Source organism: Triturus cristatus, chromosome 2_2 (assembly GCF_964204655.1).
Source record: "Triturus cristatus chromosome 2_2, aTriCri1.1, whole genome shotgun sequence".
Lineage (NCBI taxonomy): Eukaryota > Metazoa > Chordata > Amphibia > Caudata > Salamandridae > Triturus > Triturus cristatus.
Window position 1 is genome coordinate 535,819,251 of NC_140582.1, and position 21,451 is coordinate 535,840,701.

General features: G+C 42.7%; 1 protein-coding gene across 4 annotated transcripts in view; it reads right to left on the reverse strand.

Moving 5' to 3' along the window:
• Positions 1–21,451, reverse strand: part of FBXW7 (F-box and WD repeat domain containing 7) — an 806,951-nt gene that overhangs the window by 79,174 nt on the left and 706,326 nt on the right. For all 4 annotated transcript variants that reach the window (XM_085641667.1, XM_085641668.1, XM_085641669.1 and 1 more), the window contains one exon: positions 20,586–20,727. In XM_085641667.1, the coding sequence (XP_085497793.1) occupies positions 20,586–20,727 (142 nt within the window). The remainder of the gene's footprint in view (positions 1–20,585; positions 20,728–21,451) is intronic.

Sequence of the window (21,451 nt, forward strand, 5' to 3'; positions counted from 1 at the left end):
CGGACCCACAGCGACCAATAGGTGTTAATACCTTGGCAATGATACTTGGGACTCTGAGCCAGGTTTGCAACACGGAGGCAGAAGTTTTCTTGTTCAGCGCCGCCTTTTCACTAGCATTTTACGGCGCTTTTAGGATTGGGGAACTGGTGTCAAAGAACAAACAGGATGAGCAGGGTGGACTGCAGTTTGGCCATCTCAGGATCCAAGGCGACTCCTTGTTCATATCAATCCAGAGATCTGAGACCGATCAGGAGACCCGCGGGGAAGGGGTAGTGCTGCGCGGTGCACAGGGGAACCTTTGCTGCCCTATCACCAACCTAGAGGCCATTTTGGCGCGCAGGCCCAAGGGTGCAGGGGGGCCATTGTTAATTCATGCTGATGGTACCCCACTCACGAGATTTCAATTTAAAAGGGTCATGGATAGTGCAGAAGGCAGGTTTGGACCCCAGCAGCTTTGGGTGAGAGTCTGTGAGGGCATTGAACCACTCTGTGAAAAGGATTAACAACAAAATGGAGAGGTTATTTCGGGCTCCACATTTACAGACTATCGCCCATGGGTGCATCAGGGGGGAGTCGTGCTTCTAAAAAGACGGCGTCCATTTGTCCAAATTGGGTAATGAGCTCTTCATGGAAAACCTTTTGGCTTGGTTACAGGTGTCAAGAGACAGGGCATGAGCTTTTGTTGAGCGATGGGGAGGGGGGGGGGGGGGGTGTATGGGGCCTGACAGTCGAGTAACTATGCAGGCCTGTGGCGGTAAGGTCATGATTGGTGAGCTTTAAATCTAAGGTGCTTAGAGGGCGGCACCATTATTTAATGAGGTCGCACAAGGGGGAGGGACAAGTGGTCTCTCATGAAACTCCAGGGGCCGTTACAGCCGGTTGGCTGGAAGGGTGCATGGGGAGGGGAGCTAAGCTTTCCAGTAGGCTGGTTGGCCACCCCACAAGCGCACAAGGGCGCAAGTAAACTGCGCATAACTGCAAGGGCCCCTTATGGAGATAATCTGCAGGGTGTAGGGGGGGTGGGGGGGGGGGGAAGTACCCTCCCGCTAAACGGGCACCCTTGCGCATGCACACTCCGGTTGGAGTGCGGGCATAGTTTGATCAGGATAAGGCGCCAGTCATTGACCTTGCCGTAGGCTCAAATAGGGATACGCAGAAAGATAACGTTATTTGATTATTGAATACTTAGATTCAGATAGAAATGTCTATGTATTAGTAATATGTTAAGGTTAGCAAACATGACATATGTACTTATTTATTTATTTTTTATTTATTTAAGCTTGTACCGCGCACAGCTACCCACAATGGGTTTCCCGGCGCCAGGGATAGACTGTAGAAGAAAAGAGAATGTCACCTTGACTTAAGGCCTCTGCCGACTATTGGTCACGCTTAGTAAAGAGCAGGGTCTTCAAAGCCTTACGGAAGCGGAGTAAGTTGGTCTCGGATTTTAATGCCAGTGGGAGGGAGTTCCAGTATTTAGGACCAAGAGTGGAAAAGGAGCGGCCTCCCATTTTTGCCAGCTTCCATCTTGGTACTGTGAAATTGCCAATGTCCGATGACCTTAATGAGCGCAGGGGTCTATAGGGTTTTACCAGCCCCTGAACATATACTGGGGCGCTACCCTGCTTAGCCTTGAACATATAGCAGAGTGCCTTGAAATTAACGCGTTCTGGGATGCTCAACCAATGGAGGTCACGCAAAGCGGCAGTGGCTGAGGTGCGTCTGGGGACATTCTTTAGCAGGCGCGCGGCCGCATTTTGCACCACCTGCAGCACATGTATAGTAGCTTTATCTGCGCCCAAATAGAGAATGTTGCCATAGTCCAGGCGTGATGTTACAAGTGCCTGGACTACAGTTCTGCGAGAAGAGAGGGGGAGCATCCACAAAATCTTGTGAAGCCATCGCAAGGTTGAAAAGCAGATGGCTGAGACCTTAGTAGCCTGTTGTCTCATAGTTAGCCTGTCGTCAATAATGACGCCCAGGTTGCGAACTGCAGTAGATGGTGTAGGCGCATTTCCCAGTTCGATGGGCCAATGGCGAGGACCCCAAAGATGTTTGTTCTGTCCCAGAATGACCACCTCGGTCTTCTCCCCATTCAGCTTGAGACAATTTCTCCGCATCCAGTCGGCCACAAGAGTGAGGCCCGACTTGAGTGCGGAGATGTTGTTTACGTCTCTTCCTGACAAGGAGAAGACAATCTGGGTGTCATCTGCGTAGGAAAACAGGGTTAGCCCAGCTTGTTCGACTATGGTTGCCAAGGGTTTAACATAAATGTTAAATAATAAAGGGCTAAGAATTGAGCCCTGGGGGACGCCGCGGGTGGATGGACAAATGGCGGAGGCAGCTTTAGAAGAAAACACTTGGAAGCTTCGGTCACTAAGGAAAGACGCCAGCCAGGCCAAGGCCTGGCCTGCCACACCTAGAGATTTCAGAGAGTCAATGAGGATGGAATGTGACACGGTGTCGAAAGCTGCGCTCAAATCCAGCAGGATGAGCGCCATGGTGTTTCCCTGATCGACACCGTGCCTAAGACTCTCTGTCACCCCCAGGAGGGCTGTCTCGGTTGAGTGCCTAGGCCGAAAGCCCGACTGAGAAGGATGGAGAAATCCAGTGTTTTCAACCAGTTTGGAGAGCTGAGAATTTATATGTCTCTCCAATATCTTTGAGAAAATTGGCAACAAAGATATAGGGCGAAAGTTAGCAGGATTTGAAGGATCTGCACCCTGTTTTTTTAATAACGGTACAACCATGGCGTGTTTCCAAGGTTGTGGGACATGGGCCTCGCTCAGAGAAGCGTTGAGTAATTTAATGATGGGGGGATGAGTGAGGGGGTCTAATTGTTTTAATATTTTGGCCGGGAGAGCGTCCTGTGGGGAGCCCGATCTCACACTATTTAAACAGGAGAGGAAAGAAATGGCGTCTAAGGGCTGCCAAGTAGTGACTACTGCATCAGTGTCATTGTTTTCCAATTTTTGGACTATGTCAAGGGCAGTGTACATAGTACCTAGAGGTGTAGTGAAATTTTCATAGATAAGATCAACTTTATCTATGAAGTAATCCGCTAAGGACTGACACTGAGTGCCATCAAGTGCCGGGGGAGGAGGGATCGAGTTAGCACCAGTCAATTTTTTGACAACAGAGAATAGCACCTTTGGGCAGTTTTGTGCATCAGTCACAGTTTTCCTTGTGTAGTCTGCTTTAGCAGTTTTACAACTGTAGTGGTATTTTTTTAAGGCTTCTTTATATGTGGCTTTACGTGAAGGAGAATAGCCTTGTCTCCATTTACGCTCCAAGGTCTTACAATGTGAGCGGAGGCTTTTAAGTTGTTCCGAATACCATGGAGCAGGAGGGTGGTGTGAAAATGCGGGCTTTGATGTCATTGGAAGCGCTGTATTGACTGCAGTGGTTAGCCAGAGTTCAGTGGCGCAATTGAGAGCGGCAGTTGGTAGTTCAACACATGGGAGTGTTTTGATCAGTAGTTTATTGAGTTCTGGCAAGTTAATCTTCCCCCAATTCCGAACTGGCCGCGTAGTTTCCACCTCAGGTCTTATTACTGTATCAGCCATGTCATAAGAGAAGGGGACAGCTAAGTGGTCGGACCAGGTGATTTGTAGGGCTTCACGAGAACAATCTAGGGACAGGTTAGATAGGATCGGGTCCAGTAAGTGACCGGCACAATGAGTGGGACCTGTGTTTAGAAGTTGAAGGTTAAAAGCTTCCAGAATAGGGAGAAGCTGATTCCTATTAGGGCACTCATGGTCGTCTAAATGTATGTTTAAGTCCCCTAAGATTGTGAAATTAGGCGCTTTAAGCAGTACTGGGGCTAGGAAGTCCGGTAACGATGTTATCCAAGGGCTCGCTGTCCCAGGGGGACGGTATACCAGTAGCCCTGACAGCGTAAATTGGGGGGTAATGGATAATTTAAAAAGGGCTGATTCACAATCTTTTTGAGTGGTGTCTACCAATTTACAAGTGTATACATTTTTGTAAATAATTGCAATTCCTCCACCCCTACCGGAAACTCTATCCTGACGAAGAATGGCGTAGTTAGAGGGAATGGCGTCTGCCACATCCGGGCCCGAGCAGTCTCTGAGCCACGTCTCGGTCAGGAATATAGCATCAGGTTGATTTTGATCTAGAAAATCGTGGATATTGTATCTATGTTGTGGTAAGGATCGGCAATTTATGCTCCAAAATCTTAAGAGGGGGCGAGTGGAAGTTGTCCTAGAGCATACCTGTCTCTTTCGTCTGCCTTGATGTTGGAGGGATCTGCATGTGGTAGGGGTTTTTAATGAAAAGTTGCAGCGAGGACAGCTGAACTTGTGAGGCGGGAAAGGGTAGGTGGAGCAGTTATTATTGGGAGCACCACGTAGCGCGAATAACTCTTCGGAGGAGTATGTAAGAGTCATGATGGCTATAGTGGCTTTACTCACCAATAAAGGGTATGCCAGAGCCCAGAGCCCAGCCTAGCGCGGACGAGCGCAGACGGGCAGGACTCTGGCTGGACTCCGGCGCGACTATGGCGCGCCCGCTGTGCGCGTTCGCTGCGCGAAGCAATGGGCGTCTGTTTTTATACTGTCCCTATCCAAAATGGCCGCCGCCGTCTGCTCGAGCGTGGCCCTCCTGAGTCAGCCCTGAATCGGCTGTACACCCAGGGAAGGAGGCAGGTGAGCGAAAGTGCAGCGCTCCCTCCAGAGAGTAAGCTCAGTATTTTAAATCGCCTGAGCGGTAAATAGATCGAGCAGCGCGAAATTCCGTGACTGCTTGCAGGGGGGGGGGTAGGACACAAAGGATAATCACAGTAACAAGTTAAAATCTGAATCAGAGCGTTTTTTAAAAGCTAGCAGCCCGGCTCAAGCCTCAGGCAATAGTGAAGGTAATCTCCAATGTAATCAATGTAATGCACTGGCTTTCTGCGTATTGTGTACTTAATGTATATAAAAATGTTTTGATTATTCATTTGTAATAAATACGGCCGGGGTTTAACTACCCCTAATCCAAAAATCCTTTGTGATAAATGACTTGCCGCCTATGGGGTAAGGCACTGGGAAAACGGGCCATTAAAAATGGTTGTAGTCAAAGCAAGAGGGGGTCTAGGCCGTACCTGGCCATATGAAGTATGTAGAATTCATTATGCTGCCTATGATTCGTCATAGTGCTAATATCAGGCACAAGCAGAGGATGGGAATAAACTGTCAAAAACCAAGATAAGAGCACTTTATACTGTTGAAACATGTAGCTGTCAAACATAGCTGTCAAACTGGGGAATGAATGCGACTGAAGCTATCCCAAAAGACAGCGCTTAAATTCTGTGGCACTGCTGTTTGACATTTAGACGCTACGGGTGGGGATAAGAATTCAAGGGTTGGTATCACTGAAATCTAACTTTGCTTTTATTTTTCATGCTCATGTGAAAGGATTACATTTTTAAATGTAATTTTTTACATACATTTGGTAAACCTTCGAAAGTTCTAAAAAAAAAAAAGGTGCCGATTTTCTTGAATATTTACATCAGTGGCATAAAAAGCGCAATCCGATTTAACTGGGCTAATAGTTTTTTGCATTATTGTCAAGCAAAAATAACAGTTTTTTGGGGGGTTTTTTGCAAAGCGTTTAATTGGTTTACTTTCTCAAGGCAAAAAGGCATGATGTTTAACTACATACCATGCACTAAGTACTCATCTGTTAAGACGATTGTCTTAACGCCCATTTGGGAAAAACATGTTGATTCAGCCCCCCAGCTGGCATGTAGTGCCCCAAAAAGAACAACAAATAAACAAAGAGCTTCGTGAGTCAGCAAAAAGAACCACAAATAAACCAAGAGCTTCGTGAGTCAGCCTCTACTAAGTACCATGTGTTGGAGGGACTGAAAGTCACATCATTGTGGGGTTTAAAACATGTAGTACGGTGAACAAATGTTTGGCTTGCCTATACATATTTTTTTAAAAAAACACGATATGAATATACAAATACAAAAATAAGAAAGCACTTCAACAAAGACGGGTCTTTTTTTATCCTGAAAATGCTTTTACTAAACTTTCCAACAAAAGAACAGCAAACTTTTTGACGACCCAAGAAAAACAGATTAGGCAGTTGGTCCCCCAGATAAGACATTTTAGCAGAAAAATGCACTTCCAAGAAGGCACGTTCATTCCCCAAAAACCGTCAAAGAACTAATATTACATTCTACAATTACAATTTGCAAATTACATTTAACAGCATGGAGCACAAAGATGGCTCACATCTGGGCTCCACCCTGGAGTCCATTTTTGGCACGTAAGGCCCGACATTGCCGCTGACCTGAGTGCAGAAAGGACACAACCATAGAGCAGCACAGATGTCTGTGTTGGAGGTTACCGCACAGGCAGTATTGAACTATAGATCTGGACCTACATCCTCCTCTCTGGTTGAATGAGGGCTATCATGGCAGCACTGCAGTAGTGGAGGAGCCCCAACAAGGCCAGCTGGAGGGTCCTTGGAGAGGCCAGCAGGTTTAGCACTAGCTTGGTAATGGAGTGTTACCCTCAGAAGTGCTGGGGAAGATTAGGAGATGCAAGCCGCTAACCGGGCGGGTGAGTCACATAACGAAGAACCTCACGGACTATCAATTCTCCCACAGTGGAGGAAGGAGAGATAAATGTTGCTATCACAATAGATTCACAAAGATGGAGGGAGCCCACTCTGTATAAAAGCATGGAAAGTGGTAGATCACGGACCTGGGGAACCGGGTTCGAGTCTCGGCAATGACGCTCAACATCCTGTGATTCTGGGCAAATCACTTAACCTCCCCGTGCCTAACAAAAATGAATGGGTTTATCTGTAATGAAACTGGCGCTCATGTAAAGCGCTCTGATTCCCGATGCATTGGGTCTAGTTCGCGCTATATAAAACTCTAAAAACAAAAAAAAAGAAAAAGAATGTTCTTGGCCTCTCCTTTGCAAGGGTTCAACCACTGGGCCACAACAGGGAGAAAAAAGATGATGAGTGAGCTATTACGTCAACAAGGAAATTATGGGTCTGCAAGTATTGCAGGAGACTGCGCACTGTTAAGTGTTTCTATAACGAGTCATCATGGTTTGCAGTATGATGCATACCAACCAAAGGGGCAAGCGTTCTTTATACCTAGCAAAAGCAAACTGCTAAGCTCTCAGAAGGAGGCTACTTTTGAGGATTCATAGGAGGAGCTGTAGCTTTTTCAAGAAGAACTGGGGCTGAGGAAATCTACTAATGCTCTCCCCACTACTCAATACAAATATGGAGGGAACAAAGCAAGCAACCAGGAAAGTTCAAAAGCATCTACAATTTCTTGTTTTATTTTATATCCCTGATGTACTCTCATTCTAAAACTAAATAAAAAATTTCAACACAAAAAAAAAAAAAGACAATGGATGCCGTGCCTGGTATGATTATTGTTATTATTGACCTGTTACCCAGGAAGAAGGAGGAGATCTTTTTTGCGGGAAGTAATATCAGACTGCAATAAAAACCGTAGTGCATGACTTCAAAGAGCCACTTAACTTTTTAGACAGTGGAGAGTTACTTAATCAATTGACAGTGTAGGGAACCAACAGCACTGGCCTGTAAACCTCAACAAAGCAGATCAAGATATAGACACACTTAGCAAATTTAAAATCTTCCTTATTCAAATTTCACTGGCAGGTCAACTGAGACAGGAAGGCTCATTGACCATGGGTTCACTAGAACCTGTAATAATGGTGTTCAAGGTACTGACTGTTGCATTAGGGTTCACAGAGCCAAGAACTCTGTGGTTTAACCACCTTATAACTGTCTGATCACACAGGCTTCTAATAACAACAGCTAAGTCCCTTGTGTAGTTAACACTTAGCTTCCAGGAATAAACTGTACTTTAAAGAATCAGCCTGACCAGATTTGTCATAAGAAAAAGAATTTCCCAACACAAGGCTAGAAAAACTCAATTTCCAGTATTTCTGTAATTCGCGGAAGCACATAGTAGGAGAAAATGCTATACAAAGGGAGCAGAAACAAAAAAAGATTTAGCATGAAGGCAAAAAGCATAAAGTGGAAGATAAAACACTGCTCCGGATATCGGGGTTTAAAGGTGTAGACATATTCATATCAACTGAAGAGAGAAGATTCAAAAGTACCAAGTATCAAGTCATATATCAAATCATGATTGACTTCGCGTCTTCAGTAGAACTGACAGAAACCGATGAGCAGTGATTAGAAGTGGTGATGCTCCTCAGGCAGTTAATAACTCGTTTTGGGAAAGATTCTGCAACACTGCAAATCTACAATGACTGGGTGCCCTTTGAAACAGAATGCTGCAATGGTTATGAGAAAATTGGCAGGAACTAGTACGAGTTTCAAATGATTGGCTCTAGGACTTCATCAATACAGACTCTCTAGTCTTGTGACGCTTTCTGACTTCTGAGATATAAGTAGTGCCTGCAGTACTGAGCTTCATCTACTGGCTATTACACCCAGTCATCTTTGTCTTTTTACATCCCACATTACTCTGCCAAGAAGCGTGGAAAGCAGCTATAAATACAAGAACTATCTAGGAGAGTCCAATACAAACACATCCCAGTCACCCACTGAACCCGCCCATCTAGGAACATGCGGGCAGCTTGTTGGGCTTCGGAGAAACTGAAAAGCACCTGCTCCTGGTGACTCCATACCTTCAAATACTCTGGGCGAGACAGTCTGGAGGCCTAGAAACATTCCAACAAGTGACGTTGGATTCAAACTTCTATTACTTACTAAAAGGGACATATGGAATACTCCACTCTCACCAGCTGAACGGTTTGATGCAGGAGACAAAAAACACATGCACCTACTGGTTTGTTAACGAGAAATATTTTCATGGTGTTTACTTTATTTACAGACTTGTCTGATGATAAAACAAAGTGTCTATGTTGTAATTTTTGGATTTGCATCTAACCGCTAGATGTGAATTTAAACTGAAGCAGTTGCTTGCTCATGCGCACTTAGAATGCTCCGAAGATCTCTCTGTGTCAATCTGGAGATGACTGAAGCTTCCATTACTGTGGCTGTGTGGGCACCAGGAGGATTACTCCCCCAGGAGGCCTGGGGTGACAAACAGGTCCACAGCTGCTGCATGTTGAGCATTATGAATGACATTAATAAGCGTGAGGAAACGTCAGTCCTTGGAGAGCTATTAACCCTCTCAGTCCGCACAGCCCGCGGCCATGGGTTCCAAAGGCCGGGATCCATCCCTCTTAGCCTCCAGCTAATGAGGAGCTCAGCGCTGCTCCTATAAAACTAATGAGGAGTCAAGCGCTGTTCGATGAAAATAAGCTGTTGAGGGGGGATTAAGGTAACCCCTCAGTCACGGAATAGCCCATATAGTGCATAAGCTACACGAAGCACACAAACATTCTATACCCCATACTGAAGAGGCAGATGGCGTGTTGCTGTCCCTCACAGGACATACACCAGCATCCAAATACCTCACAAGTGCTGTAAATGATCAATTGTGACAATCTAGATTACAGTGGGTCTCACACAGATATGTCTGGTGTAACATACAATCTCACAGTAATCCTTGCACTAGCCTGCAGAAAAAGAAAGGATTGGGGATTATGTGCTTTCTTGGCAGACTACAGGGGGTGTAAAGGACAGGATGACGTCTGAAACGAGCAGCAGGCACTGCATGTTTTTCAACCCCATTCAAGTCTTCAGGCAATGACTGGTACCAAAATCTAAAATGCAAATCCTCGCCGTTGCCAGTAGCACATTACAAGTCGAGCTCCTGGGATATAAATTGTATGAGAGGGGCCTGGGCTGTCCGTAGTGACGCTTTATTTTGTAATGCAGGGAGTTATGTACACATGGTCTATGTATTCAGTCAACTGTCTTTATAGTATTCGTCATTTGATCATATCAGAAAAGTCACTATTATATGATGTATTTTATTATTTATACATTACAAACAAAAACGCAGCAGCGATTAGTACTGTGATAATGGGCTTGTGTGGATACACTCTGTTCTTCCTTTCTTGGGTTATTGGGAATTTGTATTATGTGCTGTTCTGAACATCACATGTTTAAATAACTTAGAACTACACCTCATCAACAGAGATGTGGCTTCACAAGACAGTGGCCCTAGCATGCCTTAACACATACTACATTAGCTTGCTGAACCTACATTATAGTCTGGTACATTTGTGCCATTACATCTTATATCAAAAATAAAACCAAGTACAATCAATCCACACTTGTAATGTATATATAGATTTAACATTTGGGAGCTCATAATATAGTAGCGCATCGAAACCAGTTGCATAAACCTATAGAACCAGAACCTTCCATTCCATTAAAATATCGGGGAGTCAAGTCATTGAATACTTAACAGAATAACACTGGAACAATTCCTAAACTTTTGGTTGTCAAACCGTGATAAAGTGCTGCCAACCACAGATGTCATTAAAATAGCAGCAATAACAACAGAAAACCAATACGAACAAATGTAATGCCAGTGGGCAAGGATTGCTGTTACTCATTTACGTCTGAGTGTTCAATGGGGAGTCCTTGTTTTTCAACCTGTTGTGCCTTCATGGAGGCAAGGAACCGAGACAATTCTTTGCAATAACAGTGCAACCATTTATGATAGTTGTGGTGGGCAGCCTTCCACTGAACATTCCAGGCCTGAGTTAGAATAATATATTAGGTTTCAAATGCAATGTCAGCCACTACTGCCACAATGGTGCACATGAAAGCAAGGTTTTCCATGCAGCACTCCCCCATCATCAGGGCTCTAGATATTTGTGAATCACCACCATGCTCGGAGTACGCTACTACTACTGGCATGACTCAAAAGCCTTTGGAAAAAGTATTAGAAACAAAAAAGGAATATACTGTACTGTGTAGTACACGCACTCCTCTATTGAGCAGGGCACTGCCACACATCAGATCCACTTAGAATGGAAGCAGTCAGTGTTGGCTCTAGGGTCATTCCCTTTCCATGACCATAATTAATTATGTGGTGAACCCTTGTTGCTGGATCCATTTGACACAGTTAATTTCAATGGACCCCAGGTAACGTTCGTAGGAGTTGGGAAAGAATCCAAAGGGAAGTGCGGCTATGAGCACAAGAGAACAACTCAATGAACAATAAAGTTCCTTAAGAGCCTTTATTTACTGGACTTCAGCCATGAAAATATAGTCAACACAGACACTTACTACAAGTATGGAGGGGCGATCACCGTTCCCTTTTTATTACTTAAAGCTCAAGAAAAGAATGTCCTAGAAATGCCATGGCACTTGCCTTGCTCTGCATAAAAGTGATTAGTGAGAACAAGGTATTGACCGTGATAAATATCTCCTGACAGCAGGCTTACTATCACATTATTCCATATGGATTGCTCGAGGTCTAAGAAATGAAGTATTCAACAGTATCGCCAAGGTCACATGACAATCTAAATGTAATGGCAGACAAAACAAACTTAGATGAGTACAGAGAACCACCTTGATTAAGTAAAGGGGTGTAGGGCTTACAAACTAAGTTCACCAGGCCCAATAACCCGAAGGGGAGTTTTGTGATTAAAGATCATACAAATACTGTCTGTGTGTACCTAGTTTATTCCCATCAAAGTTGTTTTTTTTATACATTTATTTTTAACTCTGCAAAACGTTTAACCACAACTAGTGTTCCACGTGTATTAACCAGTTCAAGAAATAGCATGTCATTTTCTTCTCCATAAGTAATGTTAAAAAAAAAGTAGGCACATAGGAGTACAGAAAATCTTTGACTTAAGAACAAATTGGTCGGCACAAAATTCAAATCATGGAGCGGGGTACTCTGTTGTCAACATTCTAATAATCTGACAACTTTACCACTACGATGCAGGCAAATAAGGCTTTGAAATAGAGTATGGAGTCATAGTGGTCCTTTATGGCATGCTAACGAAATTAAGCTATCCATACACCCACCACCCCTTCCCATCCACAGCTCTTAACTATTGAATAAAATAACACACAGGGCTTGCCTGATATGTGGTGATCTGACTCCATTACATTCACTGTGTCCGCCAAAGTACTAATGGCTGAACGCTTATGGGTGGAATTGCTATTCTTAACAATTGTGAAGATCTCCAGAGGTACCTTTGCGATAGTTCCTGCAAATCAGAAATACCATATAGAAAGATAAGTGATCTTCAAGGTTACTTGAAAAGACTGCTGCAGCCACTTCACAATAAAAGTCTGCCAGGTAATAGTAACTTTGATAAGCTAACTTATGGATGGAGCTTTCTTTCCAAAAGAATTAAACACTACTCTTCACAAAATGTAACATTCCCTTCATGCAGCTCCATCTTTTGTTAGAAGAGAGATCATTCCACGTGTGCAAAAGAAACCCATTCAAAATGACACTCAGAACACCATGGCCGACGGACGTACTAAAGGGAATCTTCACAGTACATTTCTACATAGGAACTTCAGAACAGCCTCAGAAAAATTATTTCATAAATCCTACAGTACTGTATGTATACTGTGTGGGAACTAAAATCAGAAACTAATCATTGAGACTAGTTCATGATTCTGTTATTTTTATGACTAAACCACTATCTTGCCTCTTCTATCCTTTTCTCCTGTAGTTTAATCTCCCTTCTCCCAAATCTGTGTATTTCAATTTACTGACAAGCCCTTCAAAGAAATGAGCACTGTTGGGCTGCATATTTACAAGGACAATAGCAATTTAAAAAACAAAGTATGTTTTGTATAAAACCGCACTGATTCTGCATGTCTGAACAAAACAGACTACAATCTCCATTCTTAATTTGCCTTCACAAAAGAGCACCTTACAAGCAGGGTTTTTGAGCAAATTATCCTTATGTTCAGACCTGATTTCCATACGGTCTTTATAGGTACATTGAAAAATAAAAATGGGTAAAAGGGCATAATTAAAACGTGCTCCTTAGGTTTTATTCATGTTCAAAGAAGATGGAAGGAATCAATAAATTATGAATCACCATCATTAAAATGTTCTTAAACTTGGAGTCTCTTGCATAGTCTCACCTGCAGAAAGAGCTTCACCCTATGCAGAGTTTATGCTCCCACTCAATCAACTTTTGTAATTAAACACGTTTTAATCATGCTAAAGAGTTCCCAACAGAAGCCCACCATGAACCAAAGACATTGGATGTAGCATGCTTCATATGATGGAGCATGCTGCTTCTAGAGTGTTAGGGTTTTTCATCCTTTAAAAAAAAAAGCATAGCTACTGGTGTCATGAAGTAGGACTGAACAGACAGGCAGGTTTGGCTGGACCTAAATGAGGCCTATTATGGTTACAACACTTAATTTTCATGTGAATAAAAATGCACAGTAAGAGATGCAAGGCTTTAGAAAGTCGGTGCCACACGACATGTCAATTCCCTCAAGGCTACGCAAAGTCAGTGCGCTAACAAAAAACAAAGGTAATCTCCACAGCAAAAGAAAGTAATACCAATCTCCACAAGGTGAGCAGTGTAACAGATAATATTGCCTATTTTTACACAGAGGGTACAGTAACAGAAGATAGTTCCAATGTCAATATGGCTTGCAACACAAGTAAATGCCAATGTGAACAAGGTTAGTAGAGTAACAGATGACAATGCCAATGTCCACATGGCCAGGACCGTGACAGAAGATGGTGTCAATCTCCCCATAACCAGCAACAGAAGATAAAAGAATTCTCCACATGACCAGTATTCGACAATTATTCTAGTGCCCCTGTCCTCGTATTACCTTTTCCTGTGGATCTCCATACTAACTCCCAAACTCTAAACAGCCAATAAAATAACTCCATCGTGTCCATTCAGAGGTCATCAATTGATCAGTCTAATTTCCAATCAGTAACTAAGAGCAAAGGTACATTAATTATCAACTTGGCTACAAAGTTACAGGATATAAAGAACACTTTACAGGTTGTGCCGTGGATTCATTCAAGGTATTGTTTGGGAAGGGAGTACAAATTAAAGAATATTAAGTGAGTAACATTTCTAAACAATCTGCCAAGATTAAAAATTGGCACAATGCTTTCCAAAGCCATACTGCCCGGGTGAGTCCTCTAGCCCTGGATATAAAAGTGTAAGCAGAGACTAGGTGCTGTAAGTCTGCAATCCTTTATCAATGCATGCAAATATGTAAAAACTTTAGTAGCGCTTTATTAGTTATTTTTTTCTGCCATGTTTGACCTTCTGTAAAGAGAATTAGTTCCATCAGGATAACCTCAACCAGAATTTTAAAGCAAGTCTCTGACCCTTATGTTATATGCAATTGTTCCTGAATGCAGATCATTTGCATAAAATATGGCACGCTGTATGTCAGAACGCTAGGCAACTATTTAGCATAAAAACGGCACATTTGTTTAAACAATGGACAGCTGGGACCTTTGATGGGGTAGTGTGGTTAGCCATCGCTGTACAATACTGAAGCAAGACAGCTTAGAAGTAACCATGCCACATTCATACAGCAGAATTGGGTGCAAGATTTACCAACACATTGGTAAAACGTTCCTTCGGTAACAAGAATAAAAGCAGAAGACAGCGTCTGTTACCGTCTATTGAATAAACAAGGCATGAAGGGGGAAAACAGGCAGACAGCGGGCACCTCACCTGAAAATTGTGCTCTAATGGACAAGTGGCAAGTCTTATGGCAATTTTATGCTCGACTCAGGGAAGACGCAATGAGAGTCAGCGTGTGAGCATTATTTTTAATGTAATGTTTACTCAATATACTTTGCTCTGCACGCTGGAGACTCACAATTATGTAGTTTAAAATCTTTACTATATGTATGTTTTATACAAGAAAACTCCCCCCCCCCCTTTCTTGTTTTAAGGTATATTATCATTAAATGTATATTACGAAACTTGTATTCTCTCCTAGGCATCTAGGCTACAAACAGTTGGGTACATCAGTGGTCCGCTAAGTATCTTTTACAAAAGAAGTATCCAGAAGAAACCACTGCTTGTTTCTCAAAGTCCACACACCAGAGCCATATTCTCACTTCACCACTTATAAATTAAAGCTTTTGGGATTTTTACAAAAAGAACTAAGACTCGATTGCAATAAAAAGGGAGGAAGACGTATACCATTTTCTGGACAACCTGAAAAAGAAATTACAAAAACGTCAGTGTAAACCCTAGGGAATTACGCCTGTCCAACAACACAGACATGGCTTGAAACCGAAAGCACGAATAGAACACACTAGTGCTCTGGAAATCAAATCACAAAAGGATTCCTCACTTGTGTGATGGAAATAAGGAGGAGGATGCTTTCCACAACGTAACTGTCATTTATCACTTCACACGTCAAATGCAGACTCCCATTTTCGTTTGACTATGACCGATGCACAGAGCGGTAGAAAGCCACTGGGTTCAGTAGAGAGAGACTTATTACGGCAGCAATCGAGACAAGCCATTAACAACCTGGCCAGCCCTTGCCTTTAATTTCCTAAAACCATTTTCTTAAAATACATTTTCACTTAAAGCCAATTTATCTCTCGCTAGTCCTCAGTCAACACAGCACGCGTAAATTACAGCACCTCATTTAGGATGTGCGCCGGACAAGTATTGTGTTTTAAATAAAGCATGTTTTCTGTGTAAATCATTTGACACGAACAAGTAACGACTGTTTACTAGAGCGCAGTGCCTCCCCGGCCACACCCCCACCCACGCCAGGCACTTCATTATCGGCAGCGCCACGTCAGGGGGATGTTCTGATGTTCTATAAATAAAGAACAAGCCGCTTGGGGTTGGAGGAAAAACACGTTTTCCTTCCACAGCCTGGGAGAGCTGCTCTGAAGCCCAGGTGTGGAGTGGTAATGCATCCCGAGGGAGCGCGGGAAGCGCTGCGCCGTCTCGCGCACAGAGATGCAGCGTGTCAGAAAACGTGCTCGGCCAAGTCATTCGGAAGGACCCCGCACTGCGCAGATACTACTGCCTTCCCACTCCGGGAGACAGCAACGGCAAACAGCCCCAAGGCTTGGGGGAAAGAACAAACAATTACAGCTATTCGCGCCCCCTCCCCGTGCTGTGCCAAATAATGTGCATTATTGAGCAGACTAAATGATAGCTGTGGGAAGAGCATCTCGCGTCCCTCTCGGACAGGGGCGCTCTCTCTCAGTATTACATCTCCCTCCGCAGTGGTCGAGCATTCAACTCAACTGTACCTTTTTAGGTACTATGCTGCCTCCACAAGGCTAAACAATCCACATGGGGGACTGACTCCATTTAAAAACACGAACCAAGGTTCAAAGCAGAGTTTAAAGCAAAAGATTGGACAACACACACATCCTGTCAACCATAGCATGCTACTGAGAACAATTCGGCTTCTTCCCGGGCAACCTCTTGCCTGTGGCATTATGCCACTTACAATATATGCAGGATTGCTGGACTTGTAGGGCACCTGTAGATTGTGTATTGGCAGAACGTTAGCTAACTCTCCTCTGCCTACAAGGGCGGGCACTACTTCCTCCCTGGACGTTGGTCTTCATGTGCAACTTCCCAATCAAACAGCCGCCTACAAACCACGCCTGCCACCACTTTGCAATGCAAGATAGCGACAAGTTTTCATTTCTTTTTACAGCATGCACACTGCTGGCTCATAGAGGTGCTACACCCACAAATGATGAACGGAATGCTAAATAAATCAATCAAGAGATCTAGGTTAAATCTATTGTTCCCCGAGTGGGACGGGTATGCCCAGACGTGGGTCCCATGCCCTCCATGCCACTGGAGTCAAGCATTCTTGGTTGAAGAGGGCTGAATGCCCGAAACCGGTCCTAGGATGCTCGTTTCCAGTCCAGGGAGGACCTGGCCTGGTAGATCGGGCTGGACTGTTCCCATTGGGCGCAGGGTCAAGACTGATTTGCATATGGCTGGGTCCAAACTGGAATGGCATGGTGAGCAAAAAAAACGATGGATTTAGGCCCAGATCTCTGTACTGGGGTGAATGTATGACATTGTTCTGCATTCTGTCCATCAATTGTTCTTTTTGCATTTGGCTCAGAGGTGGGCAGGCAAGTAAATTCCTAGAGCTAGTTAAGTCAAGGGTCTGGTCTGGCTTAACTCTGGGAGCCACAACACAAGCCAACACATCAAAAGATTTGGCATTCAAATTACCCATTAAACATATTGAAAATATATAATAAAGACGCTTTGAAATTGAAAGTAAATTGCTTCGCACCGTAGATTATTTCACTGCATTAACTGACACATATATTAAAGCTGAAAAATTGAAACATAAAAGCAGCAGTTTTTGGCCTCAAAAACATTAATTGGGAAATCAAAGTCGAGTGCCTGGTATACTTGGCCCGACTATATTTTAGCCAAATGGTTCTGCTAGACCAAGACCTAGATATTCTGCGTGAACCATGTTCGAGCCTTGCCTCGCTCTCCGACCTCGACCTGGTGATCCATAGTGCTTCTGCAGACCAAAGGGGATCCACTTCCTAATCCCTTAAAGGCACTTTCTACCCTCACATAAAGAGTGTGTGATCTGAAAATCTGTAGATGCTATATTAAAGTATGTATTTCAGCATGCAAAATCTTTAACTAAAAAATGGCAACAAAACTAAAACTCAATTAAGGTGCAAAACAGCTGCAAATCAAGGGCAGAGGAAGACTATGTTTTTAGAGTTGGACAGGAATTAGTACCTTCCTCGAGATTAAACTTCTGAATGTGATATTGTAGATAGCGTTAAACTAAGGTTTTCAAAATCATGGTCTGTTAAAGACCATGACTCTACGAGACACCCATGTGTTTTCTGGAGCTACCAGAGGAGCCACTGCTCAATGCAGCTGCTAAACACGCAATGGATTGTATATGTAGCCATAATGCATGAGTTAGCAGCATTTGAATTCTCGCGGCAGAATGCCTTCAGTCTAATGTACAAAGAAAGCGGCATAAAACATCCAATTCTGATAATTAAATAAGGTCTCATTGGAGAGTCAGGAAAATGCATGGTAAAGAGTGCTGCACGGTCACTTAGTCATGTCAGGAACAGTAGTTAGATAAAAGTAGAGTTAATATTGTATGGTGATCCTTCAATCTTAAGGAGTGAGTGGGTGGTCTGTGAACCGAAATATATTAATTCTGTCCTCTACACTGAGGAAAAAAATAAAGCAGTGATACATTTTTATCAAAAGTGGCAGATCTCGCCACTACCAAGAGAAAATAGGCTGTTCACGTTAAGCCATTTAAAGATATCGTCATAAAAATAGTAAAAAATATGAAAGTGATATAACAGTACTCCACAAGCAAGAAGCTTCTGGCAAAGTCTTCTAAACAGCTGACAGAGGAAGTGGTTACTTTTTTCGGCAGTAAAATATCTGAAGTACACATTCTTTAACTTACAGTGGTTCGCTATCAAAGGAAAATATAAACAGCTGGGAAATGAGTTGGTTTGTGAAGTTCTTATTGAATAGCATTAGTTGGCCAGTAGAAGAAAGGGGCATAAATACCAACTTCTTTACCATCAGTCATGCGAGGCTTTTGAATACATTGTACATTTTGTGGGAATCAGGTGTGTTTCCTAAATGTAACCATCTGTTGTTCTGTAGCAAGTACTAGTTTCACATGAACTACTTTACATGCGATCCACATTTCACCTTCTCCTATTTGTGGAAGCAGTAGAAGTTAATTCCAAGCACGAGGTCGTGTATACCCTCAGACCTACTCTTGCTTATGGGCTTGGCATGTGACCGGCTTTATGTGGTTTATGTCCTGCTCTCAAGCTGGACCAGTACTGTGCAAAGCAGAGTGAAGTGAGAGGACATTGGCAGGTCTTCTACCCCAGGAAAGGCCCAAAAAATGGTAGCACTTGTTGCTTCACATGTTTTTTTTTTTTTTTTAACTACTCACTGATATTTTTCATTTCTAGCTGAGAGGAATAAACCTCAATATACCTTGCCATCATTCTGATATGTCGCACACTACGATTTTATTGATCATACAGTAGGTAGGCAGACTGTGGGGAATGTCCTGTGGTGTTAGGGTTTTAATCAAATCTATTAAGCTCTTTTAAATTCCAATTGAAAGGACGACTCCTAGAGTTTGATATACGCTGCAATTTAAATGTTTTGTTACTGCCGTTAGAAAAGCCGAACAAGTTTTGGAAGACAAGTCCTCACTTAGAGTATGATTATCTCTTTTCAAGACTTTTCAAAGGCTGCAGAGTTTTTTCCCAAGCTTGTCCTCATCAAGTAAGGTGTTTCTGCTGCTGAGGGCACAGAAGAGATCAACACCACAGAAGCGTGGAATAAGAAAGCAATACCAGGGTCTCCCCATGTCACATTGGAAAATGTGTGCTTCATCAACAGAGCTTGTGGGCAAAATATGGTTATGAGGGAAAAAGGAGACAGACCCAACAAGAGCAATGAGCATGGTGCTGGGATGTATCAGAGGCCTGCCCACTGATGAAACCAAAAAGAAGATTCTCTTTCACATGAACAATGTTTGGCAGCGAAACACACAAATCGTGGAGTGGCAGAGTAAATATGAAACCTTGGCACAATTAATACAGCAGTTTCAGCAATACTGCCAGCTGTCATTGGAAAGTTGCAGAAGTTCATCACACTTGCTTCCATTTTCAGTAGGCTAATGAAATGTCTTCCATGTTCCACAAGCCTTACAGATATGTTGTTCGCTTTTATAAGACCATGCACACATATGGTCAGTGTTCTGAATAGGAAAAATTGTTTGTTTCATTTTGTAAGCCTTTTGTTTTATTACTTAAAAATGCTAGACGGGTAGATTCAAATGCATCCATCAATTGGCAGGAGTGGGCCTGCATTCTTGCTTGCCAGGCATTTTAATTGAGGAGTAATGGCTAGTATGACTGGTGAATATAGCGACCAATGACAGGAATTTCCTACAAACATGCACAGGTAACAAGTCTACTTTTGGAGAGAAAAAAAATCTTAAATGGATTTGTGGCTACGGTGAATCCAATAGTTAATTAGCTTTAAATATACCTATACTATTAGCCTCTGTTTCTTTATGCAGAAATCTACACTGACCATAAGACCTAAAGGCATGATCAGTTTTTTCACAGACTCATATTTTAAAATGTATATATCTACAGGTTTTTCACAGGTGTTTTAAGTTGTATAGTACAGTTGTGGCACATTTTGTTGGGTTTACTCTCCTAATAAACATATTTATTTTGATCAGTTAAGGACAGAGGATTCTATTTCAGACTGTATGCACTGAACGATGCCTGTTATTTGGTGCTAACGACTCTGGACTGTTGGGGAGAGGAAATTTTAGGATACTTCTGTAGTTCTAAGAATTTAGTAGAATATATATTTTTTTACTGGTTGTACTGTACAGTTACGGCAAAATGAATACGATAGCCGCCTCTAAAATTTTATAATTTTCCGAACACAACTCAAAAAACGTTAATTTACTAATGTTGCGACTGATCATTCTCAGAGCTTGAAAATAATATGAACTAATAATTTTAGAACATATTTAAAATAGATAAAATTGAAAATCTTTTTCTTCAATGCACAATCAAGAGACCAGGAGCATGTGTACAAAAACTGTCAGAAATTGGTGCCACATGGATGAAGCACCAAATTTAGCTGAAAAAAACGTACCTGAAACATTTTGAGCCATTCCTGGAGACCTGCAGGAGGCTGGACAGATGTTATCCGGCGCCGATGCTGACCTTGCCCGTTCGCTGCTCTCAGGTCCCCAAAGGTAGTTGGCGTGGCTGAGCATGGCACCAATCCTGCCGTACTACAATTCAAACAAACAAGATGATAAGAAACTAGAAAGGCAGCTTGCATGTTGACTGCATGACACAAATAACATAATTGCAAAGTCGACATTTTATTGTATGACCCTCAATTTATTTTAATTTATTTGCTCATTTTTCGGGGGCGAGCTCCTCACTCTTCTTCTACATTCTACTCTACTAAAGCCATTTTAAAACCATAAGCTGTGTGGAAGCAAAAGTTAAAACTTCCAAATTCATGTACAGATCAAATACCAAGACACAACATCATCTTCTAGGGGCAGCCATTTCATGCCAGATCAACCAGTTTTCCAAATCACATGACTCAGTTACAGTACGTAATTGGGGTTTTGATTCAGTTGCCTAGGCCCTGCCATCTCTACCCGAGAAAGACCAGAAATACTTCACTGTTCAAAAATCAAAACTAATGGAAAAAGTTTCCAGGGAGGATTTAACTATAACACCAATTCATTGACTATCAAAACAGCCTAGGGAGGCAAAGCATCATAAAAACTATGTATTATCCCATGAGTCATCTCACTTCGACTAATATAAATAAGACAATGAATGTGCCAAGGACAAAAATAGGAAAACATGTCAACAATATGATGCAACTTCCCCTTTCAACACTCGCTGCTAATAGGACTGCTACTCTCGACATTGGACGCAAGTATTGAACTGGACTCCCTTCTATTAGGAAACTTAAAGGCAGCACTATGTGTTCAT